The 19,281-nt window shown below is 40.0% G+C and overlaps 1 protein-coding gene across 1 annotated transcript; it reads right to left on the bottom strand.

Moving 5' to 3' along the window:
• Positions 1 to 3,030: 3,030 nt before the first annotated feature.
• gsk3ab (glycogen synthase kinase 3 alpha b) lies at positions 3,031 to 19,063 on the bottom strand. The gene is made up of 11 exons (XM_037075002.1): positions 18,922 to 19,063; positions 18,632 to 18,817; positions 12,328 to 12,515; positions 11,964 to 12,047; positions 10,961 to 11,071; positions 8,566 to 8,696; positions 8,064 to 8,268; positions 7,432 to 7,527; positions 6,454 to 6,640; positions 6,292 to 6,369; positions 3,031 to 5,870 (listed from the first exon to the last, which is right to left on the bottom strand). The coding sequence occupies exons 2-11, from the start codon at positions 18,804 to 18,806 to the stop codon at positions 5,803 to 5,805; spliced, it is 1,323 nt and encodes a 440-aa protein (XP_036930897.1). The 5' UTR covers positions 18,807 to 18,817; positions 18,922 to 19,063; the 3' UTR covers positions 3,031 to 5,802.
• Positions 19,064 to 19,281: the final 218 nt, after the last annotated feature.

Here is a 19,281-nt window from a genome sequence, read left to right as displayed (position 1 = left end):
TGTCCAACTGTTGAACTGTTACCCAGAACAAATAGGTTAGCAGCATATCATCTGAGAAATCGCTCATTCCTAACTCATCAAAAAGTGTCCCTTTGGGATGGTGGCGGACCGATCCTTGAATCCCAAAACATCCCTTTTTGACGAGTTGGGAAAGAGACCCAAAAATCAACTTTTCTTACAAACAGCACAAAAATCGTAATATTCACATTTTAATGTTTTTTGTTTTTTTTACATAAACCAAAATCTTTCTTCAAGAATCATCAAAGAATGTCAGGCCTTGAATTCATGTTTATGAATAGAGACATAGGTCAAGGCCAGGTAATACCTGGGCAAGGTATTAATTTATGAGCTGAATCTGAAGGGCAAGCAAGATATTTTAGTCAAGTACCAGGCAGCAAAGGTTCTGCCAGAGCCTATAAATATTTTCTTCTGAACACGGCGAAAGACAAAAGAAAAAAAGTTCACGGACACCCTGAGACTTCATTAAATCCTGTTCTTCTTTTGTGAGCGGCAGATTCTTGTCTGAATGAAACATTTGGGTTGCTCTGCGAGACTTTGCCGGTTCTTGTTAAGCGCCCCTGAAGATATTCAAAAAGGCGTTTGAGGTGGGTGCTGAAGGTCCTTGACATCCTGGAGCCAAATGAGACCTGAAGTCAACGTGATCATAAGATATCGCAAAACTGAGGTGAGATGGCGATAGAACGGTTATGAAAGAGAGTGAGTGAAATACAGCAACAGTACAATACCGGCGTGGTAAGTGTTCAAGAGCCAGCCCCCCCTCGTCCATTCACACAGTCAGATATAATCACCCTGTGGAAGCAAAAAGATTTCATCAGTCAAGGTCAAAAACATGTTCACTGACATTTCCAATAGCGTGGTTCCCATAACAACCGTTCTGATTTCATCATTCTCCAAATGCTCCCTTCCAGAGTTCACTGATCCGCCCGACTCCACTGCAGAGCATAAGAGAGCTTCATTTCATTAATCCCTCCTTGAAAAAAAGGGTTTCATTCAAAGCTAAAGTAAATCCTATGACTCACACCTGATCAGCAATTTATAACGCACCGCGCATTTTAAGGTCCACACCAAAGTACATTAAATGAGAGCTGCTTTATATTCAGCACATCTAGTTATCAACATTTCTTGTAATGGAAAAGGTACATCATTAAAAGAATCCTAGAAACTGGAAAGGAGACAAGCACTCCCAAGCCATTAACCGAGCTTTTGATTGGTTAATGGCTCGGCTCCTTCCTCAGCTGAGCACAAGCTTTTCATGGTGATGTATGACTGAAAACAGATGGCATCCTGGGACATGAAAAATGGAAGGCGAGAAAAATTAGAGAATTCCACCCCGTCATCTAAGGGATGGCTCAGTTCTGTCGGCCAGAGTTACAAAACAAAATGTAAAGGCCTCAAATCATCATCTGACTTATTACATGCATCTTCACTGCATTGGTTAATCAACTTTGTCTCCTAAATAAGGGATACCTATGTAAATTTTCAAAATCAAAGTGTTGACATATCTCTTCATTGCTACTCTGTGGGGCTTTTCTTCAACACACGGTTTACAATATAATTGTAGGTCTTTAAACCTTAAATCTGACAAGTAACCCACAGTGAAGCTGAAAACACACACTTATAATGCCGATAAAGAAAAGTACTCTTACCTCATGATTATACTAAACAGCGTTTGAACAACTATTCTTTTTTACCTCTGGTTTTCTGTTGCACCATTAACCTGTTTGGTTAAATTCGTTTTCCATTCACTCTCTTTGCATTGTTGTAATTCTTTTATACTGGTGGATTACAGCATAAATAAATGTTGTTGTTCAGAAAATGCCATTTCAGTTGATAGGTGTGGTTTACTATGTAAGGCCATTCAACATCTGGTACCTAAAGTACACTTTGCAGATAATACTTCTGTACTTCTGAACTATGTAAATGCAGGATTTTACTTCTAATGAAAGTGTTTTTGTTTTCAATGGTTGAACTGGAACTTTATATTGGTAGAACAGACAACAAACAGAAAAGACAGCTTTTTTTGAGGATTTTAGTATTGCAACAGAGTCAGTATCAGTTATTAAATCACTATCAGCAACAACGAAGAGATCATCTGTCATTATTGCCACATTGCTGCTGGACTTACTTCTTAGGCCTGTATGCTGTATCTTAACACTTACGTATGAGCACGAAATGGAAACAACGTGCTTATAATTAAATATTGATGTAGGGTTACTCCTCAACTTTTCCTCATTAAAGTGTGTTTACTGGTCTTGGTGAGCTACTGCTTATGTGGAAAAGTAGTGTAAAGCCTTCTGTGGCTGCAGAGAAATCTGCATGTAATCTGATAATTTGCCTCCAGTGATGTCACTCAGTAGCCAACTTGCATCGTGGGTAATGTAGACATCAAGTTATTTCAAAAAAGGAAGCATGTGTGAAATAAAAAAGCAGTATCTCTGGTTCAATATCTGATCATTTGTTTTCTAACTATCCAGTAGAGTATGACAGTGTTAGGAGAGCATTGATAGAAGTGAACTGCTTGTCATAACTAAGTACCCACAATGCAACATTAGGGACCTGAGCAAGACTGGCAATTTATCAGATTACATGCTGCTTCCACTGTAGCTACAAGAATTTACATACACATTTTTAAAAACTGTGGCTATCCGGCATTGCTTTTTTCCCTGGATGCCATAGTACTCCAAGGCCCGTAAACACACATTATGTGTATAACGTTACCCTTTAATAAGAAGAACCCTTAACTGCCTTGTGCTGATCAGTCCATCATCCATTATCATTGTCCATTAAGTAAAGTCAAACCTGCATTTTTGGTGCAGCTGAACTTTGTGCTGCAGGACTTCAGGTATCAATGTTTTACTTTATATTACTCATGGCTTCTTTTCTACGCCGGACAGACATGTAATCAATAAACAAATTGTTCTAATGTCTTTGTGGATTCTGTTCCCACCGTGATCATGTAAACATGGCTCAATCAATCAGGTATAATTCAATCATGAACATGAGACAGGAACAGTTTCATCACTTTATTAATGAGTTTAATTATTTATACCAACAAACAAAAACTGTCTCTCTCCCTCCATCCCTCTCTCTTCATCATCTCCTTTATCCAACCGTTCTGTTCCCAACAATGACGTTTTACCCTCAAGACAAGGGCGATAAAAGAGCAGGGTCACAGCAAATTAAAAACAAAGTGTGACAGATCAAAAGGTAGAAACGAAAAAAACAACCCCCCTCCCCTTTAAAATAGCACATTTAATCAACTCTTCATTTAAGAAAGAGTCAGGAGTACAGAGAATAATGTCCATGGTCTGCCAGCACACATACAGACACACATACATTCCCTGCAGCTGTGCTCAAGAAACTCACCAAGTATCTGTGGAGCAGACACACACTGTACTAACAGGTCAAACCCGTTACACTCATACAACACACGGTAAACGAAAACAGGAGACGGTCGGACACAGGAGATGATACATGTCAGTGGACAGATTCATTATTTCCCCTTTACCTCCAGGCAGGCACGCATGCACAAACACACACACAAACACAGGCACGCACACACACAGACACACACAGACACACACACAGGGTGATCTGCGCTCCCTTCCAACACCACAACCCCAAAGATCCAGAAGCTTGTAACATTCCCTTCACATTGAAGTTAAATGGAAAACTGGAGTTCCACCTGTTGGCTGGCATGTGCACCTGCATACATACAAGACCACTGATTGGAGGACACACACCAACATCTGGATTTGAGTACAGTATCTTGGATGTGAAATCACTTTGCATGTGGACTAAAATTTAGACTAAAAAAAAAAAAAACAAACAAAAAAAGAACCAAAATCAATTTTACCCCCCCGAAAAGAAGAGATACCCCACCCGCCCAAAAAACACAATACAATAAATAAAACAATTATGACAACATTTATGGGGAAAAGGGAAAGTCGTGAAGAGAGAAATTGAGGGAGAGAGAATTAAAAATGAAACATTTTGTTCTGTTTTTCCCCTCCTGAACCAGGGACTGAAATGAAATTTTATTTACAGACTGCGACTGAGGATAAACAGTCCGGCCGCTGCTGCTGCACCGGTCTACTAGAGAAAAAAAAATTACAATAACAACAATATAATAACAATAATAACAAAAAATAACAAAATAAAATAAAAGGTACTTGATATTTACAGTTTAGCAGTGAAAAAAGGAGGAGGACAGAGGGAAGCAGTAGGCAGAGGGATGAGGACAGAAAGGAATGGAAAGGGGAGGCTCCAAAAAGCTGTTGGGTTTCAGGGGTTTGAGCATTGTTTCAGGTCAGATTGTAACCAAGATTAGTGGAAGTAATATAGTGTGGCCAACTCAGGCTGAACATGCACACTTGCTTTGTGGGAGAAAAGAAAACTAGACTGTTAGGCTGCGTAAGTCATTCAAGATCAGTTCCTGCCTCCATCGCAGGACAAGAAGAACATGATATGAGCATCACAGGCAGGCTTTCTAGGAAGGTGCGATGAGGGTTTCAACTAATCTCTCTCTAACTTAATGCGTTCGGAGTCCTCCCCTTGCACAACAATAACTGTGAATACTAGCTGAAAAAACAATGACGAGCCAGGTGAGCAGCGAAAGCAGCCAGTAGTCTTTCTCTGCATTCTTCAACATAATCAAGTTAATATGAAACTTGATACCATAAAGCCACATAATTAATGAGGTGACTATTCACCCTACAGTGCTAGGCAACTGGGTGTATGACATGAGAGACCTTGAGGCTTCTGTATTAGATGCAACTGGAGCCCCTCACCGACGGCTCCCTCTGAGTGAAGTTATGTTAACAGCTGGACAGTACTCATAACTGGCCCCTTTGTTTCCCCTCTTCTCCCTTTGAAGATGTGCAATCAACATGAAACGCTTGGTTTCCAGCTTAACCAAAGAAAACATGAGCTTATACTGAAGAAACTGAACATGTGCACTCCACTCGCATTAAGCTCCCACTCGTTCACATAAAAGGCAGCTGAGGAGCTTATGGACAAAAAGAAAAAGTGAAGATAGATTGCGGTGCCCCCATTTATGATAAAATTTAAAACCACCTCTCATCTAAAATGACAAAAACAGTCAAAAAGTTCTGTCTGGCGATTTTAAAAACTCTTCACCCTTGGTCTGGGTGAAGTGGCAATACTTGAGTAGAGTTCAGGGTAGAACGTGACAGAAAAGCCACATGTCTACACAGTGGCTCGTACGTTACGAGTGTGACATTTTTAACCCTACTAAGGATGATTGTCAAAATTAGTCAGGCCTCAACACGCAGCCCCAACTCTCAACTCCATAGCCAATCAGGACCACATTCAACGGCACCACTGCCACACATAAAATTAGCTATTGCAAATAAAATGAACATAAAAAAGGGATAAAAGTCAACTTTAGATAATAACACAGAAAATCCATAGAACATGTTCAACCTCCCATCTCATCTCCCAAACATCCAACCCAACCAATGTGAGGTTCGTGTATTCTTACAGGCCAGAGAACAGCCAGCACAGGCATAGAACTGCAGCTTATATTAAGACCAAGCATGGCTACCAATTTGTCCTTAAAACAACATCTTCCTGAAGCTAGCAGCCACAGAAATTGCTTTCTATTGGAAAAATTCAGAGAGTGTTTATGTGAATGTGTATAGTTCTTTTCTATCTTGGGGGAGTTTGGAGCCCGGAGGGAGGTTGAGAGGGGGAAGAGCAGAGGAAAGAAAAGGAAAAATGGGGGAAGACAAAACGAAAGGATGACAAAGGGATGGATGCTCAGGTGCTGTTGTTGATGGATCCAGGTGCTGAGCTGGGCTGGGCGGAACTGTCTGACACACTGCCCTCTGGAGGAAGAGAGAGGGAATACAATTGTCAAAAACACAGCTCCTCTCAGAAATAATTCACCTTATTGGTCGATAAGTCAGTGATATTTAATCCATATATCAAGTTATTATAATGCATCTAAAAATAAATGTAAGCGTTCTATCAGTTCAGAAAGATACATCACTTTTCTGTAACACAGCTTTTCAAACCAGGAAAAGATAACACTTGCGTGCCAAATTATGATATAATATCATAAATATGGGGCAGTATATAGTCTGATATCATGATAATGATACGAGATTGAAACCATGACCAGCCCTACTTGCAATCATTTTGTAAATTCACTTGTGCTTCAACTGGCAAAAACACATATATAATAAGGAACTTGATGAAGAAGACAGCGTCAAAAAACATTTTATCATTTTATTTTGTGATACGTACCATGTGAGGCAGGTGATGTCTGTGCACGAGCGTGAGGAGGAATGAGTGTGGAGTTCAACTGGGGCTGGATAGACAGCTCTGGGAACACAGAGACAAACAAATGTTAAATTAAACATTAACCACTTCAGACAACAAAAACTGATGACAGGGAGGTAAACTGACCAACGGGACTGAAGTTGAAGAGAAGCGGCAGTTCTCGCCCACTGGGTAGGCGGGTGTTGGGCTGGCGCAGCTCATCGAAGAATGCGTGTGCGCACGCCTCCAGGGGAGACAGCCTGGTCACCGGCGTGTATTCCAGCAGTCGAGAGCAGAGGGCGATGGCCTCTGGTGGGGTACGAGGCTTAAACACCTGACAGAAGAGAGGAAAAGAAATCCAGGATTCTGTATTACCATAGTCTGGAGAGGTATTTGGGTTTATGTAAATCCAAGGCTTAAGGTGCTCTCAAACAGAGAGGAGTTGCAGCTGCTTGCTTTTAATGTCAACATGATAATAGCGGTGAAGAGATCGACAGCTGTGCAACTATACAACTTTCTGCAGCAACAACAGAAACTAGAGCAAGGGAAATAACACGGGAGCTGATTGCACTAAATCTGAGTTCCATGAACTTTACCGGGAGAGATGAATAGACTGATCGATAAAGAGACACAAACTGGAGCTTCAAAGTTATCAACTTTGAGATAATAAGCAATGTTTACGGTCAGGGCTAAAAGAAAATTGCTATATAAATAATGTCATACTGAATTCCTCGATTGTAAAACTTCAACTCACTCTACTTAACTAGGTGGTTAGCTAATCCAAGGTGGACATCAGCAACTTATGGGAAAGCCTACTGGAGGCAGTGGTGGCAGAGATGTGCCCTGAAGCATCCAAAATACCAAACACTGACGCTGCTCTTTGAAAAATACAAAATTATATAAGATTTGAAATAAGTGTGGGCTACTTTTAAATACCAAAATCCTTCAAAGTCCATCAACCATCAAAGTCTAAGTTTGGTATTTGCAATTGCATTTTCTTATCTCGGGGCAAAAAAAAAGAGAAAAAAGGAAAGCTGTTTCAGAGTGATATAAACATGAAAAACTCATACTGATGTTGGGATAACTGCCATCTAGGATTAATATTCTCCAGTAGTGTGTACATACCTTTGTCCAAGGGTGTGCTTTGATCTGTGGGAATTTGAACTCTGTGTAGTTAGGGTTCATCTCACGGATCTGCTCCCTTGTTGGTGTCCCAAGAACCTGACAAACAAGGGTGAAACGTTAATGTTCATTAATATTAATCAGACGTCCTGCATGCCTGCGCACAAAATGTGGAGGAGGGATTGTGTCAGCATAACCAATACTCCTTGTTATATCAGGTGTAAAGCTTGCATTATTCTCCTGGATGTACTGATTTCTATTTAATAATACCTGTATCTAGCAACTGGGGTTGTCAGAAGTGTCAATACTTCTTCTGTTCCATGTAAATAAACCTATTTTGTGTGCCTAAGATTTTTCTCTTTTTGCTGCGGTATCAAAAGAGCAATCTATTATTGTATCAAGGTGATATTGTGACAACATTACTAGATAATTCATTTACATCAAAGTACATGCGGTGAGGTAGCATATACAAACTTTGCTGGCAGGAATCAATTTGTTTGTTTTTCCACAGTTCCTTGATACCCAAAGCCTGTACTGACATTAGTTTTAATTCCAAACTTTACATTGCTCCTCTTTTAACTAGCATCTTGACATCAGATGGCTTTCGGCCAGTGTGTGCAGTCCCCCTGCCGCACCTTGATGATCTCTACTAGCTGGTCCACACCGCTGTCCCCAGGGAAGATGGGCTGGCCCAGCAGCAGCTCAGCCAGCACACAGCCGGCTGACCAGATGTCAATGTTGGACGTGTAGTCGGTGGCACCAAAGATGAGCTCTGGGGCACGATAGTACCGTGAGCAGATATAGGACACATTCGGCTCCCCCCGGACTAGCTGCTTTGCACTAGAAAATGGTAGAAGCACGATGAAGCAGAAAATACAGTTCAGGTGGCGAGCTGCTGTCAACATCAAACATCTGTGAAGCATTTTTCGGTATGTTTGACAACAAAACGACAGTATGTAAGCCAACAAGACAGAGAGGCAAGAAGGCTTATAATGGATCAACAAGAGGGAAAGTCAAGACTGAGAACTGAGGCTACACAAACAGACAGCCGTCTAAACAAGCACATGAGACACAAGACAGTCACCATAATATGATAAAGACAGACAGAGACATCCAGAGGCGGTGTCTACTACTGACCTGCCAAAGTCACAGAGTTTGAGGATGGCCGTCTCTGGGTCCACCAGTAGGTTCTGGGGCTTGATGTCTCTGTGACACACGCCCTGGGAATGGATATAAGCCAGACTGCGGAACAGCTGGTACATGTACACCTGAGGGGGGACAGAGAGGATCAGCATGACGCTCAACAGTGTTTAACAACTCCAACAGAATCAGGCAGATATTCTATTACATTCTATAATAATGGAAAACTAGTGGGTAAAGTATGTAACAAAAATCTAATATTTCAGTTGTTCCCAGCATTATATAACAATAATTAAGAAATAATGACATGAATGTAAGTCAATCTAGAATTTACGCTTAGTCATTATGATCTTCCCAGTTACTGTAGCTAGCTGTAGTGTGTGCTGCGTGACACTACAAATTACTACCAATTACAACTACTTACTTATCAGATATATTAAAATAAAAAATACTGATATCAGAATGTGTGAACATTCTAATATTATAAAATACAAGTAACTTCTGATTTAAAAAGCAAAGACTTTCTAGGCAAACTCATTAATACATTCAGTAGCCTCAATATGGGTTGGACTTTGTTGTGCCAGTTGTTGAGAAGCAAGAGAGAGGAGTTCTGCAGTTAAAATTAAAACAAAATTTGATGGCAAAAGTCCAAGATATTTAACACATTATTATTGATTAATTGATCAATTGTTAAAGCAGTCGACTATCAATTAAAGATACTGATTCGAATTCTAATTCAAAGGGATAACAAGACAACATTTTTGGGAACATCTGAAAATAGGCCAAACTATCCTCAAAAAACCCTTGGGGAAAATAAATGTATCGCCTTGTGTTATACTCAGTGCACCAACACGTGTGTCGGTAACATTTATGTCAGGTGCCAGTCACTTCAAAATGTGCCCCAATTTTGTCTTGAGTGCACTGTGTAGGTTGAAAGAAGCAGCTGTGTCTCAATGGATCGTGCAGTTGTCTTAATATAATAAAACATGCACGGGGGTGAAAAATTCTTACTGAGGATGTTTAACCACCTTCATCCAACTCCTATCTGACATTTAACTACACATCCTAGGTCGATGATATCATTCTCCAATCTGCACCCATTTACTGTGTCTGCGGAATGCAGACGTAAACATCTTAATATGACAAATCACTGTCATCATCACCATTATCGTCACTATTACCCACATGATGCAGTGACAGCAGGCTGGGCCACAGATTACAAAATGATTACAGACAAGATGACTGAGGGATGAGAGGTGACAGGTGAAAGGGGGCAAAGAGAGAGAAAAGAAAGATGGAAACGATAAGAGTTGTGGCAGAAAAAAACAAAACAAAACACGAGACCCAGGGGACAGAGAGGGGGGAAAAAAGACCCTAGACATGCTGTGATAGAAGTGTGTCGCTGGAGGATGGGGGGATGACGGAGGAGAGTGAGAGAGAGAGTGAGAGCTCAGTATGCATCTCAAAGCCACAGGGGAGCAGCAGGCTGAGGTAGGGAAATGGGCCATGAGACAGCTATAATGTCCTCTCTGCTGCTCCAAACACAGTAAACACACAAACACTGTCTCCAAAATGAGCACCCTTTTAAACAGGGAACCAAGTCTATTGCAAACAGATTAATTCCCATGAGACCACCTTTCCCGTTCTGCTTTCATAATCCTTAAAACAGTGAGCCGTCTGTGAAAAACAAACATTGCACTGCGTACAACATCCACAGGCAATTGCTGAACAAAACTTTCAGTTTTCTTTTTGAAAAATGCAAGATAAAAGAGGAAACCCAAGTAAAAAAACTAGGATGAAATTTGTAAATCTCATTCCATTTATCATTTCGTAGGATGACCTAGCCTGGAAATTAGGGCATACAAACATTTTCAGCAGTATACTTCAAACTACAAAAGTGCAGAGAGGACAGATCTCTGCCAAAGCAGCTGTCTTTTTAACAGATCATATTTGTTTATCTTGTGAGTGTCTCCTACAAAACAGAACATGAAGGAAATGCTGTTTGGCAATATGGATGTCAGGGCCTCCCAAAAACAAACGTGCGGCATCAGAAGTTAAAATGCATCTTAGACACATTAGTCCCACATCAATCGCAAAAATGAACCCAGAAAATGCAAACTTAATTTCCACTCTCAGCATCTCAAGGATTAACAGATGGGGGAAAACATGACCTCTATGAGCGCTCACACAGGACTGTCTGTAGTCAGAGAGAAATGGATAGCATATTAGCTTCTAAGATTATGACGGCATTTCCCTTTGTGATGAATACAGAAATAAAGCAAGACTTGACTTAAATTAACCCTTTTGATGGCTACAGTGGCATGGTATAAGCAGTTGGGGGAAAGAGCCAGAGCCAGCTGTGTGTAAGTGTGCGTGTGTTGTGTCCACCCACCTTAACATAGATGATGGGGATGGTGGTCTTGGCTTTGTTGAAGTGCCGAGCCACCCTATACACCGTCTCAGGAACGAAGTCCAGCACCAGATTCAAATACACCTCATCTTTCTGGAAAGAAACAAAAAAAAGAAGAATGTATAATCCGAGGAAGAATTGAAATCTAGAATAAAGCTAATGTTATGAGTACAAACAAAACAATCTAATTGAACATGTTGGAGAGTGCATGGTGAGTAAATAAACAAAAAATAATTGTGTGACTGTATGCAGTGATTAGCCATTTGACTGAAGATGGCTTAAGCTTCCGCTCGATTATCTAAGAGATATATCTTTATGAGCTTAAACACAATTGATTTATTTGCCACAGTAAATATCAGAGTACAAGGGAGAGTATTTGGGGAGGATATTCATTGACTCCAATGTAATACTACTCTAATAATAGGCATAAACTGTACAACCTTTCATTATGAAATAGGATAACAGGATTAGTGCTCTTTAAGGCGTCTAGGATAAAATACAATTGTGCTAAAACCGATTCTCTATCTATGGGAATATTCTATGTATGATTTGGCAGAAAATGCTGTGAGTAGTATGAGCAAATGCATTTTGATCTAAGGAATCCAAAGACACAAGTACTTTGCTTCTATTGCAAAACTCTTCAAAAGGTTATAGACTAAAACGTTAGCTTACTTGACATCAGAGGTAGTATTTGTTGACTGAGTTGTAAGTGATGCTAAACTGATATAGCTTGTGTTTTCTAAGATGCAGACATGTTTAGGGCAGTAATATTAAGAAATGCTCAGCAAGTGCTTTGACCCTTACCTTACATTACAGTACAGAGTGTGAATTTGATGTACAATAAAGACCAAGATGAACTTGTCTGAAACATGTCTATGAATCATCGTCGATGCATGCACATTAAAAAGGCTGGGTGTGGCAACACAGTACTTCATCTATAAACTTGATTCCTAACACATGAAATGTCAAGTCAGTGCATACACACCTTCTCTCCGCTGGAGTAGAAGAAGTAACGTAGCCTCACAATGTTGCAGTGGTCCAATTTCCTCATAATTTGCAGCTCCCTATTCTAAAATGAAGAAAGGAAAAAGGGGAAGAAAGGAAAATATTATGAATTGTGTAAAAATATGAGTTTTATTGCAAACTGGCACAAGTCCTTAAATCGGGACAGTTACTGAAGAATGTAATGATCTATTCCAGAGTGAAAGATAATTGATAACAAAAAAACACACATTTGGTAATTTGCTTCTACTAAAGGCAACCACAATGTTCTCTGTAGTTGCAAACTTCCTATTTAAAGCTTACTGCTTCACGGTAATTATCTGACGAGTAAGCTTGTTTAAACATACCTTAAACCTCTTGTCTTGGAGAACTTTCTTAATTGCCACCATCTCCTGGCTGTCAATGAGGCGAGCCTGGTAGACCACTCCAAAGGAGCCATTTCCTATAACTTTTATGTCTGTGTAAGACACTTCCTGCGGGCGATCAGGGCCCTGCCCGGGTGTGGCTACCACCGTCGTCACTTTGCCACTGTCTCCTGTGGATAAGAAACAAAACACACCTTGTTAGAAAGATCCTAAAACGATTAGACACACCCACTATCAAGAAATGCACTTAGCTTCACACTAAATGTACATATGGAAAACTGGAACAATTTAAATACACAAACATACTGTAGTGAAACCATCAAGGCAATTTAAAGCACCAAATGTTTTATACAATTGTGTTCAGGCAAGTGAGAAACACAGTGAGATAACCCTTCCCAGTTCAGTCTTTAAAACAGTGTCCCTAAGAGAGAAGTTAAATATCAACAAGCAATCCTTCCTGCTCTGAGTGGTTAGTGACCTATAGTATGTGGCGTCGTCCCAGACACACTTCACTTGCCCATAATGGGCTCCTGATACTTCCCCACAATACTTTCCTGCTTCTCCCCTGAATGAGGAAAGCCTGGTAGGTAAAAACTAGACTCCAATTAATTTGTTGGTTTTCCTTGCAGCCAGCTTCTTTGCTTTGCTCGCCCATTCCCTCCGCTTATGGCTAATGTTTGAAAAGCTGGCTAAATGTTGTTTAAAATCTAGTGAGATTAAATTCCCATTAAAAATAGGAGAGCCCGGAGCAGCACTGCAGCCTACATTAAACCCAGTTCGGGACAAGTCACAAAGCCAGGCCAGGTGACACAATTTCTATTTCCACTGAAAAAAAATATTTATAAATAAGTCATGATGAGGTAACATTTGTCTTACTGTGAGAATAAGAGTTGTAGTCCTGGGCACCTCTGCAGCACCACGATATTTCATTAAAATGCCATTTTGTCCTAATTTTACCGTAATCAAAATACTGCAGCTTCCTGCGATGTGGATATTGTACTTAGTCCCGTTGCAATTTTAATTATATTTCAAAAACAGGGGCTGGCAAGGCAGCAGGACAGGTGATGTTTGATTTTTGGGTCCAGCACTGATATTAGGATGCATGAAATTCAGATATCAGCTGATACACACATGGGCTCTAGTAAAAAGGGCTAGTGAAACACATATCGGTAGCTGTATGTAGAAGAGTTTTTGATGTGAATATAACAATAGATACATTTTTATGAATTGACCTGTGCCACAAGTAAGGTGTTAGTGGTGATAGGGAGGACTGCAGAACACCAGATCAAAACAAGCTTTTGACCATGCTGTAGAGTGTTGCATAGTGCAATATCGTGTAAACAGGAACAGGACATCAAGTCCAGGCTGAGATGAAACTCTTGGATAAGAATAACTTGTTGTGATGTTATGATCTGAACCTTCAAAGGAACACCCATTCAACATTTTCCCTGCCTCTAGGACTTGTGAATACACTGGTTAAATTAACATCAAATTTAGATTTAATTCAATGGAAAAACACTTACACTAAGATTCTTTGCTGGTTTAAGTTTAAGGCTTTGGAAATAGGAATACAGCAATAGCCACTGCGCCATCATCACATTATACAGAGCTATGAGGACAAGAGGGAGATCTACCACTTATATTACAAAGTATTTTAGAGGAAGGAAGGAGTATAGTGTCATCATCAGGCTAATGTTTGACCTTGTGGAAATCAGGCAAAGTGAGATGATCAAGATCTAACAGTAAGTGACAGCTCTCGTTAGGGTCAAGTAGCTGCTCAGTGTTTTACGCCTGTGCACGTGTTGGGTCAAGACTGATCTGACAAAGCGGTACCAGAAGCAAAGACACTGGGAGGGGAAGAAGAGCAGAGAAGAGGCCCATTGCCAAAAGGCTTGTCAGAGCCTGTGATAAAATTGCGTGGACAGTAGCACACCCAGAAGTGCTACCATTTCCTGGGCTTGCTCACTTTGCCTGTCTTGACAGGACCCCTCCTGATCTCTAGTAGGTCTCCAAATCTCAAAATGGAGTCACACAATAAAGCATTTTGGTTTCTCCCATAAATTAACAAAAAACGAGAGTGATTTATTGCCGTCTCCTGCCATTTCTCTACGAATACGTCTGCTTTAAAAAATAATATTTAGAGATTTAATCATTTCTAAATTAGATTTACCACCTCCAATCGATTCTTCTCAACTGTAATCTTTGCAATTTTCCAGGAAAAACGTTTTCATGGTTATCAGTAAACAGCAGCCTATGGCATATCCACATGATTGACCTAGATCTGATCTCCTCCCTCAGGTCAGCAGGGAAGCATTCAGCTTTTGAGATCAGTCATTGTGTGGTTCCTCCACATTCCTGTATTCCAGCTCCACAATACACTGTTCTTCTGTATCTCCTTTTAGCATCACTTTCGCACTCTTTTTAAACAAGTCAAGTCAGAGGGGAGCACATTAAATATGGAGCAGCTGTGGCATGATAGTCCCCTGAATAATGAATGTAAAAATGCGCACTCTGCCCAGATGTCAATGAAGAGCTTTGGTTTCTGATAACTCAACGAAAGCATGATGAGTAAGAGAAAAGGGATGAGCAGATTAGTTTTCATCACACCAACACTTACGAGCAATTAGCTCAGGGCTTGTTTGTAAATGTAAAACCCATTAAACTTGATAATATAATCTGCAATTGTATGATGAACTGCAAGAAGTATTCCATCGCCAGTGCAAATGATGACTACAACAGCACCTTGCCTGATACTGAATGATGATGGATTTAAACTGGGCGTGGCTTGGATAAATCACTCCAAAGGTTTTGGTGACTCCACAATAGAAGATAATTGAATTGACCCAAGTCACCGATACCAATCTGAGTCACAAAATAAACTAATCTAATAACTATTGAATGCCCTGCAATGTTCTTGTTTGGTGCCACGCAGACTCAATAGTGCTCTTTTTTTACAGATCCAACTTTTCTCTTGCGTAACCCACCGTACATGCTGATCCAAAACAACGTTCCCTTTTAACTGAATACAAATCTGTACAAATCTTTTTGTTGCTGTAATTGTATTGGCACTAAATACTGAGACAAAGGCAACTGAAAAGCTGAATTTCATGATGACACTGCTAAAGAAAATGTATTAAATGTATGTTTGCCACGTGTCGCTTGATTAGTGTTGGTACATCCCTGTACTTGAACATACATTTACTATGGCGTTAATCACATGTGTGTATATGTTCATAATTTGAAGGCAAGACAGGTGCAACTGGATCCTTCAAGGGTTTGACAGCGTACAAGGACATGTAATAACCTACGGATTGTCATAAAAATAGTAATGAAAGCTGGCTGGAAATGTTTGCTCAGGTTCTTGCAAGGGGGGTCCCAATATCGGATTCCAACTGAGAAAACTGACTGAAATTGGCTTTCGATTATCAAATTGTTAAAAGGCAGTACTAGCGATACTGCCCAACCTCTCCCTGTGCAATTCCAAGGCGTGTCCTAAGGGAAAAACCCTTTAAAGACGACATAGCTACCTTAGCGGTAGTCTGCGGCTGCACGTCCAGACACTGACCAACTGACTGATACTTGAAGTTGACTCTGACTCTGGTTCATTTTCTTTATCAGGGATACTTTATTGCTCTCTCTCTCTCTCTTTTTTTAAATTGAAAGTTTACTTGTGTGGGAAGAACTGAACTGATAGCATTTCCTAAATTGATTAGTTTGGGAGGAGGGTTTACTCAGGACAGATTTAAAAAAAATGAACTTTTTAGTAAACTGAATTTTGTTTTATTCTTGGTGATTATTTGAATTTTTCCACCCCTAATACACAAAAAGGCACCACAACGGAGTTGAGCTGTAAAATACTCTTATATTTTGTAAAGAACAAGTTGAAAATGTAAACGATTGTTGTGAGGGCATAAAACCTTGTGGTAATCTTTACAAATCACGATGTGATAGTCTTACAATAGCATAGCCATCAGTGCTGGAAAGAAAACAGTAAAAAACAAGTTTTAATCCAAAATGCATTAAATAATATTCAAAATTGAAAGCTACATCAAATTGTGACTTTGGAGATTTTTACACTTCTTACTCTTCTTAGTAATGATGGCATCATTTTTTGTTTAACTTTAATGCATCCTATATTTTTTTAGGAAAAATTAGTAGTGCTGTAATTAGTCTAAACTAATCATGGTCAGACCACACTTGATGTTTCCAGAATGGAAATATTTTTTGTTAAATGATGATGGGGCTTTTTTTTATATGGAGAACAAATTACTGTTTAGAGTCAACTGATGTTATCGAATAACTGTATTGATACCAACTGCTAAGATTGATTTTGTGACGTTTGTTTGTTTCAGCAGTTCTATCCACTTCACATCAGTAAAGATCCCTTGAGGCTTTGATCAGCCAGAATCTAAGTTTTCCCTTCCTCTTCTACTTTGGTCAGCCTAAGCTGGTCTCTGTCATCTCCTGCTCTCACTGATGACTTTAGTGATTTTCAATATTGATGAAGATACCAATTAGTTGTTCACACTGACATATTGTACTGTTGACAGGCATCTCAATGAGTATAAAGCAGTGATTCAATCCAGTTGTTCCTTCCCTTCTGCACTTAAACCACTGATCAAATCACTATTACATGCTGCCAAGTTGTCTGACAACAGTTAATAGATGTTAATGGCAATATCAGTATTGTGTGATTGGAAGTATTGACAGACGTGCAGAGAGAATAGAGGTAGCAGAAAGTGGCCTGTTAACATTACTGCTACATAGTTTCTGAGCAGGCAGACATGATGCTGCCTCAAGATCAGTTTTCCACACACACATTAAAAAATAAGCCTGATGTTTTCAGATGTATCCACCCAAAAGAGCTTCGTTTTTGGTGTGAAAATAGTAGGATTAGTTCAGCCAAAAAGAGATGGAGAGAACGTTCTGAAAACTGAGTAAGGGAAAAAGTGACCTTATGATTGTGTTAAATCACCTGAGACCTGCTGATTAGCTGTATGTACTAACATCAGCAAAGGCTTCCTACACAGCAGGCTGAGACAACTTTGATCTTTGGCTTCTATTTTTTTATTGTCTTTTCACTTGTTCCAATAATCAGCACAGTAATAATTTTCCAGGATGGCCTCAAATAACTCCTATTTTTCTTTCAGCTTTTGAAAATGCAATCTGAAACAAGAGCTATGATGCTATTTTCTTCCGTCTCTCCCAGTCTGTCCTTCTGCACACCTCTGTCCAACTCTACAGATCTTCAGCCAACTGCTACCGCGGCATAGCTACACGACCCCGGAGCATTCTGCAAGTTCTTGTCATGACACCAACAAAACCAACTGGAGGGACTTGTTGTTGGCTAACAAGAGTTTTCAGTACAGGCAACATAATGGTTAAAAGTAAGCATCAGCATTAAAGTGGACAACCTACTAAAGGAGTACAGGAATGTAAATTGATTGAGAACTTGTCCTCCGCCTGTGGGTTAGTGACAGAGTTGCACTGGCAATATGCAAAATACGTTTGCCAAATTGTTTCCATTACACATGGCAAGAACTCTCACTTTCCAGATTAAAGATGGCCTGAGATGGGTTTCGATTAAACTAAACCAGCTATCTGAACTCATGCATATATGCATTCATGTTTATATAAGTCACCATATACTGTGTAATAGGCAGCTGGAAGTGCTTTTTAAATATTTTCACTGAGATATATATATATATATATATATATATATATATATATATAAAATTTCTTCAGGCTATCATAAGACGTTTAGCAAAAACTCCGTGCAAGATGAGACTAGACCAAGGACGACGCCTAAAAACTTAGACCATATAATTTCAACCTACTCCTTACAAATGTTAGCAAGCTACCTAGCTTCCACATTTGATATTAATGACGAATATATTAGAGTATCGGTCGGCACCAACAATATTCTTGGGTTGCAATGCAATAATAATGGTTAGGTAATGTTGCCGAAAAATATGACATAACGTTATTTACCGTCGAAATATCAGCGGCTTATTTCCAAGCTTGCCACCAGAAGCTAACGATAATGTTAGCTATGCGATAAAAGCCCTTGATCGCAGTGGTTCCTTAATGAAAAACACAACTAGCGTTAGCTGAACAGCTAACTTAAGTTAGCTAACCAGCTAACAGCTCGCTGGCTAAGGTTAGCTCCGCGACAATGATCGACATTAAAACTCTCCGGCACATTTATTTTAAAATAACGTACAACCCGAGTCTTTGCAATGACATATAAGCTGAGACTGTGATGGAAATATATAACAATACTCACTAGGCAGTTTCAAATTCCCAAAGCTCGTCGAGCTGCTTCCACTGGCTTGTGAAGCCCCAGTTTTTCCTGTCGAGCTTCCACCGGCTACTGCTGATCCGGCACCGGCTGCAGCGGATCCGGGAGCTCCGGGAGGCTCAGCGAATGAGCTGGTCCTGGCCCGCCCGCTGCCGCTCATATTTGTGTGAACTAAACCCGGGGCAAGGTTGAACGTTATTAGCAGCCACACCGGCACAGACTTAAGCTATATATGTATGTATTTTAAAATTCGAAATAAATACAACTACACTTACAGCGTTCTGTATAGGTTGCCCGTCTCCCCCTTTCTTCCTCTGTAGAACGGTGATGGTGGGGGGACTGGGGAGTTGACGCACGACAACGTAAAGCTCGCAAGGGTCACTGGGAAAATGAGTTCTATGGAAGCTTAAAGTCCCGAGTTCCGCTCTAACGTAATTTTCGCATCATATTTACAACGGATATTACGATTGCAAGTGCTTCATAATTTACTGTCACTTTAAAGTTGCGTTCTGGACATTTGGCTTACACAATATAAATAAGTTCAGCAAAGCTTTTTAAAAACGACCAACCATTTATAGAAATCTTTATAATGAAATAGAAATAGTAATAGAAAAACAGATTAAATCACAACAGTA

The sequence above is a fragment of the Acanthopagrus latus genome, chromosome 17 (genome assembly GCF_904848185.1).
Source record: "Acanthopagrus latus isolate v.2019 chromosome 17, fAcaLat1.1, whole genome shotgun sequence".
Lineage (NCBI taxonomy): Eukaryota > Metazoa > Chordata > Actinopteri > Spariformes > Sparidae > Acanthopagrus > Acanthopagrus latus.
The sequence above is the reverse complement of the archived record's forward strand: the minus strand, read 5'-3'. Positions and strand labels throughout refer to the sequence as shown.

Coding starts and splice junctions, on each gene's coding strand:
- gsk3ab (XM_037075002.1), bottom strand. CDS start 18,806: ATGAGCGGCAGCGGGCGGGCCAGGACCAGCTCATTCGCTGAGCCTCCC. Junction 12,048..12,327: donor TCCAAGACAAGAGGTTTAAG/GTATGTTTAAAC, acceptor TCTTCATTTTAG/AATAGGGAGCTGCAAATTAT. Junction 11,072..11,963: donor TCTACTCCAGCGGAGAGAAG/GTGTGTATGCAC, acceptor GTTTCTTTCCAG/AAAGATGAGGTGTATTTGAA.